At 35.0% G+C, this 7660-nt stretch overlaps 1 protein-coding gene across 20 annotated transcripts in view; it reads right to left on the reverse strand.

Annotated features, from left to right (window-relative positions):
* Positions 1-4548, reverse strand: part of LOC120308255 (collagen alpha-1(XXV) chain-like) — an 82412-nt gene extending 77864 nt beyond the window's left edge. For 19 of the 20 annotated variants that reach the window (XR_005556810.1, XR_005556808.1, XR_005556811.1 and 16 more), the window contains exons 1-2: positions 3112-3925; positions 1563-1670 (exon numbers count right to left, since the gene is read on the reverse strand). Coding sequence is in view for 15 of the 20 variants with exons in the window: in XM_039344046.1 (XP_039199980.1) it covers positions 1563-1670; positions 3112-3183 (180 nt within the window). In the remaining 5 variants the exon portion in view is untranslated. Of the gene's footprint in view, positions 1-1562; positions 1671-3111; positions 3926-4001 lie in introns of those variants that run through there. The other variant, XM_039344038.1, reaches the window with a different exon arrangement.
* Between the last annotated feature and the right edge of the window lie 3112 nt (positions 4549-7660).

Consider the following 7660-nt stretch of genomic DNA (forward strand, 5'->3'; position numbering starts at 1 on the left):
AATAAAGTAAAATCATCCAGACTGTCTGGCTTCTATTTTGCTAAACAGCCAGTTTTTCACTCAAACACAAAATTCTAGGGCACATCCTTTAGTCCACTTTATTTTTTATTTCAGTTTATTTTATCTTGTCATACTCTGTTTTTTCTTATTTTATTTCGTTTTGTCTTATCAAATTCTATCTTATTTTATTGTGGCTGGCACCCATTATTTCTTAATGTGGTCAACTGAGTAATCATAAAATTACTTATAGTATAAATTATAATAATAAAAGATGTAGGAATAGTTTCCTAGATATTCTTTCTCTTCAGATAGTTTTAATTAAGTTCATATATTTCCTTAAAGGTTATTCTTACAAAATAGGAGAACACAGTACTATTTCCTTTAACACTAATTTCCTGGACTGGTAACTGGTAAAAGATTAAAATTCTTAATGTAATTTTGCATAGAAAAACTTTTCTAGATAGATCTTAAATATATGAATTTAATATAGAAATTAATTATAATTATATCAATTGATGAGTTATAAAGCTAAAAATTTGACTCTTGGGTAAGTCCATAATAAAACCAATAAATACCGATCACCCCCGTCCATGAATGGGGGAATACATAGCAAAGAGGAGGCAGCACACTTGGATCGCGGTTGTAAGAGACGGAGGAATTTGACAGTGAGATCAAGGAAGAACTGCACCCCCCCAAAGCATGGTGTCATATACACGAGGATGAGGGGTGAGGGGAAGAATTACCATTAATATATAAAGGGAAAAAAACTCCCTCTGCCCATAGGGTTAACAAGGAGAACACTTACGGTAAAACACGGAGGAGATATGGGAAAACATCATACATTGACGTAGGTAAGCATCTGAGATACAGCACCAACAGCTGGGTCCAATAACACGTTCTAGAAGCCGGATACAGGGTGCTAACATCATATAAAGGCTCTTTTCCAGTGACTACTTTTAAAGCCTTGATGATGTTTGGTGATCCCAACGAAAGCTCGGTTCATTAAATTTTTTACTACTTTCCTCTTGGTGATCGGTATTTATTGGTTTTAATTATATCAATTTATGAATTTATGAGGTTTTTTTCTGGCATACAAGGCTCTGAAAATTTTAATCAACTATTACAATCTGTATAAAACATAACCAGAATAGTTTTTTTTAAATTGTTATCCTATGATGCATGCATTCATAGAGCTATTTATTCATTAACAAAAAAAATCCATTAACTATGATTTAAAAAATAGGAAAAAATAAAAAGTAAAGAAGTTAACATAATAACTTGCCATTATTTAATATAGTATTTTATTATAGTATCACTGTGCTATAATAATTTTTATTGGAGAAATAAAAATAATATCAAAGTATCATTTCTTTCTTTTTCAGCAAAAGGTTATTAACCCTAAAAGGTTTGTTAAAAAAAAGTTTTCATCAGCTCTGCTAAGTCCAGCACTTGCTTTTCAGGTAGATATTTTGAAATGAAACAAGTTAGTTAATTCCCTATCTACACCAGTGATCTTAATGTATGATGCATATGATGTGTAATATCTATGATGACTGACTCACCGGCACCCCAGGCATTCCTCGTGGCCCATCTTTACCAGTATCTCCAGGGGGTCCTCTTGGTCCAGGGGGTCCAGGAGGTCCAGGAGGTCCAACTTGCCCTTGATCACCCTGAACATCCATCAATAAGACCAATGTTAATATGTTCAAACAATCCAGTATAATAAATAATGTTCAAGAAATCATGCATACAAAAAAAGGTCAAAATAATTGATTGACAAGGATTTTAGTCAATCTATGTGTATAACTAAGTACTCATATTTATCATATACTAGACAACCTGTGACATGCAGGGTCACCATTTCAAAGATATTATCTTACCTAAACAGAGAAACAGAGGGATCATCAGTTGATGCAGGAACAGGAGTGACTTGATTTGCCTTTTTCCATTGACTTTCCTTGTTGGAAGCTGGCAAGGAACATTGACCCATTCCTTCCTTCCTTCCTTCCTTCCTTCCTTCCTTCCTTCCTTCCTTCCTTCCTTCCTCCCTCCCTCCCTCCTTCCCTCCCTCCTATTTTTTTTTTATAACAAAAAACTGGTTACCTCTCAGAAAAGAGAAGGAATTGGATTTAGGCCTACAATTCCTAAACAACTGATTGGCATTAATTGTGCATGATCACTTGATGCTGATAGCTACTCCTTTTAGGCAAGAACATGGCCTCAGTTATCCTTTTTAAAAGTTCTGTTGGATTATGACTTCCTGTTCTTTGTGGCCTCTGAAGCTATTTTAAAACAGCATCAGTCATCTTGATTGGAAAGTGACAAAATTCACAAATATAATAAAGCAATGCATTCTTAAACCATAAGTAAGCACACTTTTAACATGCAAGTAACAGAGAATGTGCAGGAAAAATATTCTCCATTTGTACATGACACAAGCTACAATGATCTTGTGAAAGTTCTGCATTTGAAGAATATCTAGAAAAGATTATATCAGATTTACTGCTCCCAAATTTCACAGATATTTGTCTGTAGGGAGAAAACCATTTCTTTGGATGTTATATTAAAGGTTGAGCAATTAGAGTTAAATGGAGGTTGTAAAACTTTTATGATAGGTTACAAAATTAGCTCATGAGATTCAGCAAGTGAGCACTGATTGACATCTAAGGGGGCAGTGAAATATGACTTCTTGCTGAAATCTGTACATTTTTTAAGCTTTATGTCAGATAGCTTTATATTTATTTAATTTCTTTTTTTAAGCAATTTTTTTATAAGTACAATTAAGAACATCAACTTGAGGGACATCAGTCTATCCACTTCACAATGCATCATGCTGAGTAATTAACTGTTAAATTAACAATCACTCTTCCTTCAAAAATACTGTTTTATCCAATTTCCAATAAAATTAATAAGCCCACACAGGACAATTGATAAAATTAATTAGTACTATATAATGAAACCCCATGAATTTTATGTAGCTGTTTAAAAAAAAGTAAATATCCATTTCATTAATAGTAATTTAGTTCAAAAAAAGCTTCATCAATATTTATAATTTAGCAATCAGCTGCAAGCAAGAGAATGGGAAAAGTTCAGAGAGAGATGAAGCACTACCTTAATGAGGCGGCGTTTAATGAGCTGCTGATCAGCAGAGAGAAACCCATGATTGATTTTAGGAAACACCATCTGATCAGGCAGGTGAGGTCAAAGGTTGAAGTGCAGAGGTGAAAGAATTGAAGAACAGACATCAGAAGGCACCAAAGAAGAAATAGAAAGATATACATTAGACTTGTAATAGCAAATATAACTTCCAACTGGTGCTTCTGTCTATCAAAAGAATCTATGCTTTGTTTTAGAATTATCGCACAGATGCACAAGTGGGAGGTAGAGCCTCCATGGTGTTGTCCTTATATGAAATAAGCGGTAACACGATATTGCTCTCAAAACTCCTAATTGGACTTCAAATTTTAAAATATTTCTTCAGCAACTGGAAGATCAAAATGAAATGTTTTTATTTCACATCATGAGCAAAGATTCCAAGACACAAAGCACCAGTTCAGCTTTAGTCAGACTTTCCAAATAGCATATGATGCCAGGTGCAATAGGACCTTTAAATAGGCATAATGGCCTGCTGGTCCCTAGGTAGGTAAAATCATAATTAATTAATTTTTAGAGAATGTAAGGGTATGTGACTAGGTCACCACCGACAAAATAAATGGTGGATATTATTAGTAAGATTTATACACTCTTTTAATCTTTGTGATTGTTTTATGAATGCTCTGTTTTGGCCATTAAAAGTATTTACAGAAATATCACCATGTAAGTTTGGGTTTATCTAATGCAGTTCTGACTAATCCCTCTGCAATGCAACATTATTGAAGAAATAAAGATCATATAAGGGATGATCAGGTGAATTGACCAGCTTCTGACAGCAAATTCATTATCCATGACATCTTTATGCTGATATAGAAAGACTGCCTAGCTGATGCATGTTGGCCACAAACCTTGACGGTGAGGATCTGATTACTGTGAAGGGCGGCAACTGTGGGGAAGCCTGGCAGACCCTAGGGACATACACACACACAATACCAAAATAACACGACACAAAACGTCACACAGAATGGCAATTTAACAACAGACAGAACATTAGGGTTATAACTCAATCTTCAGATTTGTTATAGATGGTGGCATCTTATAGGTTTCATTTTTTTTGAACAAATATGGAGGGTGTCCAGGATTAAAGAGGTCACCTATAAATATAAAATATTGCAAATAACTATTTGAATATTAGTGTCTTATTTATTAGCCACAATGGAAATAGGTCACCTTCTTCAGAATAATGTTATATTGTAGATTTAGGAATGTTAAATTAAATCTATAAATGAACAACAACTCTGAAATGATATAGCTTTTAAAGTTTAATAGGGTTTTTTTTGTTACCATGCAACATAAAGAACATAAAGTATCAGTGACACACAAACATATAGGTACATTAAATTGAACATTTTACTATATTGGAACTAAAGAGTTAAAGGTGTATCTTTCACATTAATCAGAATTAAATTTTTTAATATACTTACAAACTAAGAGAAGATTATCAAATGCAATAGAACAGACATGTCAAACACAAGGCCCAGGGGCCAGATGTGGCCTGCGAAGTGGTTTCATGTGGCCCACGAAGCCATCCTGAAAACAGTGAGGGAATGGCCCCCGCTGCCTTCGCCCTGGCCCAGGCCAGTCAGGAGCCAATGTACAATTTTGTGGTGGCCATCTATGCTGAAATGCATTCAGTCTTAGCTCCACAAGGCCATCTGGAAACAGCAAGGAACCAGCCCCTGCCGCATCGGCCCTGTCCCCTAGATGCATGCTGGGGAGATGTCACCCTTTGTGAGGAATGGAGAAATGCACCATCGCTTGGAAGTGGCCAGCAAATGGCCCTCGCCTACTTCACATATCCGGCTTGATGGGCTCTGCCCCGGTGCCACCCCTTTCTGCCAGAGACCCTCAGATCTGTCCCACTCCTGCCCAGGCCACCACAGGCACCCTTGACACGAATGATGTAGAGCTGGCCACGCCCACCCAGGAGGCCACACCCACTCCATCCACACCAACCCAGTAGGCTGCATCCCCCCCAGGGCAACTGCAATGCTGATGTGGCCCTCAATGAAATTGAGTTTGACACCCTTGCACTAGAAGATATGTACATCTGATTTCTTCCAACTTTCCAGTACTGTTTTGGGAGATAGCGGGGAAGGGTATATAGATTATAAAAAGGGATAAATTTCACACTTACTGGAACAGATTTGTTAAGTATACTTTTTTTAAACAACCAACCATCCAATCATTCAGGAGAAAAACAAACAAATAAATGTACATACAGTACATTTATGCACAAATCCCATGCACATCTGTGTGGAAGTAATTCTTATGAAATGTAATGAACTTAGCACCCAGGTAAATAGTTATAGGAGTTTTAAAAATTATTAGTCCTTCCAAATACATTGTGGTGGTTTGAAATGATTTGGAATTTGTTTTCAGTTTGGGTGGCTTCTTCTACTAGTATGCCTTCTATCTATCCTTATAGTAGGGAATAGAAATTTAAGCTGAGACTTGTAGAATCATAGAACCCAATAAATCTTGTAGAATTACTCCAAATGTCTGCCAAATGCAGGACTCCACTATTATAGAATCTCTGAGAGATGGCAATTCTGCACCTGTTGAAATACAACTACCAAAGGAAAATGCACTACTTTCTGAAGCAGACTATCACAACATTGAACAGCTTTTACCATTAGGATTTTTATTTTTATGTCCAAATAAAATGTACTTCCTTAAAAAAATAAACCATTTATTTTCCTGTGTTCTAGAACAATTATGAATAGTTCTGCCTTATGTTCTACATAAAGTCCTTCAAATACTTGAAAACAACAGTCAGGTCTTCCTACAACCTTCTCTTTTCCAGATTAAATATACCAAATATATCTGATTTTTTTTTCTTACAAGACTTTTACCATCTTGATTGGTCTCTGATGAACACATTCCAGTTTCTTAATGTTTGTCCTAAAATGCAGTATCTAGACATGGATTCAGTATTTAACTATAATATGATTAATGTAAAATATAAAGGGACAATTAAATTTTCCTTATCTCGGTATAATATTTCTGTTAATGCAGTTTAGGATTGCATTTGCTTACCACCTTCCAGTTTGATCTGAAACCACCATATTTGCTCATCTAGCTCTGCATTTATGTGTTTTAGTCAAATTTTGGTCTTTTCTCCTGGAATCTCATGGTTTTATCAAATGCATTGCATTTAGAGGTCCACTCTATTGCTGTACTCAGTTAAATTGGGCATTTTATTGTCTCTCCCCACTGAACAGAGGGTAACATCTTTGATTGAAGTTTTCAGTAACTAGCGGTTCTTTGATTAGTGTTTCTACTTGAAGTAACAAAGTCTTTGAAGTAACAAAGCAAACTCTCCATGAGGAATGTAGAGTCTGATAAGAACTGGCTCAAATCTGTCAAGGACACTGACTTGAATTTTAGTAACTTGCAAACTCATTATAGTGTGAGAAAAATATGTCTTGAATATCTAGATGAGTATTAATAAGATCATACTAAGAAACCATGGAATGTTACATGTTACACCTGAATATGTGCATTGTGTCAGAAATGTTTCAAATGATGTTAATCAATGAAAGAACTCAATATATAAAGTAATTCTCCACCATTCTAAGGTGCTCCTCTACAAGGTGAGGTACTCTCTTTGCTTATGTACATAAATGAGGAATTAATTTTTTTAGTCTACCTTTCCAGTTTGGGTAGGGCACAATGGGCTGGATGCATAATGGCTAATATAACAAAATTAAATTAGATTAATTTGGAATGATTTTTTCTTGCTAAATCAATGCTGAACTTATTAAGCAATAAATTATTTTCTAAAGGTTCACAAGCTGTTTATTAATCTATGTCATAATTTTGTTCATTATCAGTTCAGCAGTCTATAATTAAATTGGTTATCTTTTATAGCTGGAACAATACTTGCCAATGTGTGATTCTGTGGCATTATGCCTGCCTTTTATGATTTCTCAAACATCATAGAGACTTCACACTGACATTTGCAACTCATTCAAGATCCTTGAAATAACTTTATTCACTATAGCCAGGTATTTTTTAAACATCTCTTTTTTAAACTTGGATTGCTACTCTCTTGTTAACTATTCTGCTTAAATTAGTTTAAGCACAGTTCCCATTGTGATCTGCCTGATATCTGCCCGATATCATCTACTTTTATCCTGGTAGCATGCCCATTGCTCTTTCATCCTTCATTTTACTACTCTCAGCTTTTTTTTTAAAAAAAAAAACACTTTTTGTTAATGTTAACTACTTCCACACATTCCATTTCCTATACATGCCCCTTTTAAAACCTAGCACAGCTGAAAATTCCTTATTAGCCTCAATATTTTCTTTAATTTCTCATTTTTCCTCATGGGAATTATATGAAAATTTTCTTTCAATGTTTTGTTTCTGAGAAGTTCTTAGCATTTTCTTTTATTTATGGGTTGTAGTCAATGGGATTTCATCTAGCAATTTCTTTGCTGAAATTGCCCTGAACTCCACTCAACTTAATTTCTATTTCTATATTATTCTGAATCTCAAAGTG

This window comes from Crotalus tigris, unplaced genomic scaffold (assembly GCF_016545835.1).
Source record: "Crotalus tigris isolate CLP2741 ecotype Arizona unplaced genomic scaffold, ASM1654583v1 scf7180000017887.1893490, whole genome shotgun sequence".
NCBI lineage: Eukaryota > Metazoa > Chordata > Lepidosauria > Squamata > Viperidae > Crotalus > Crotalus tigris.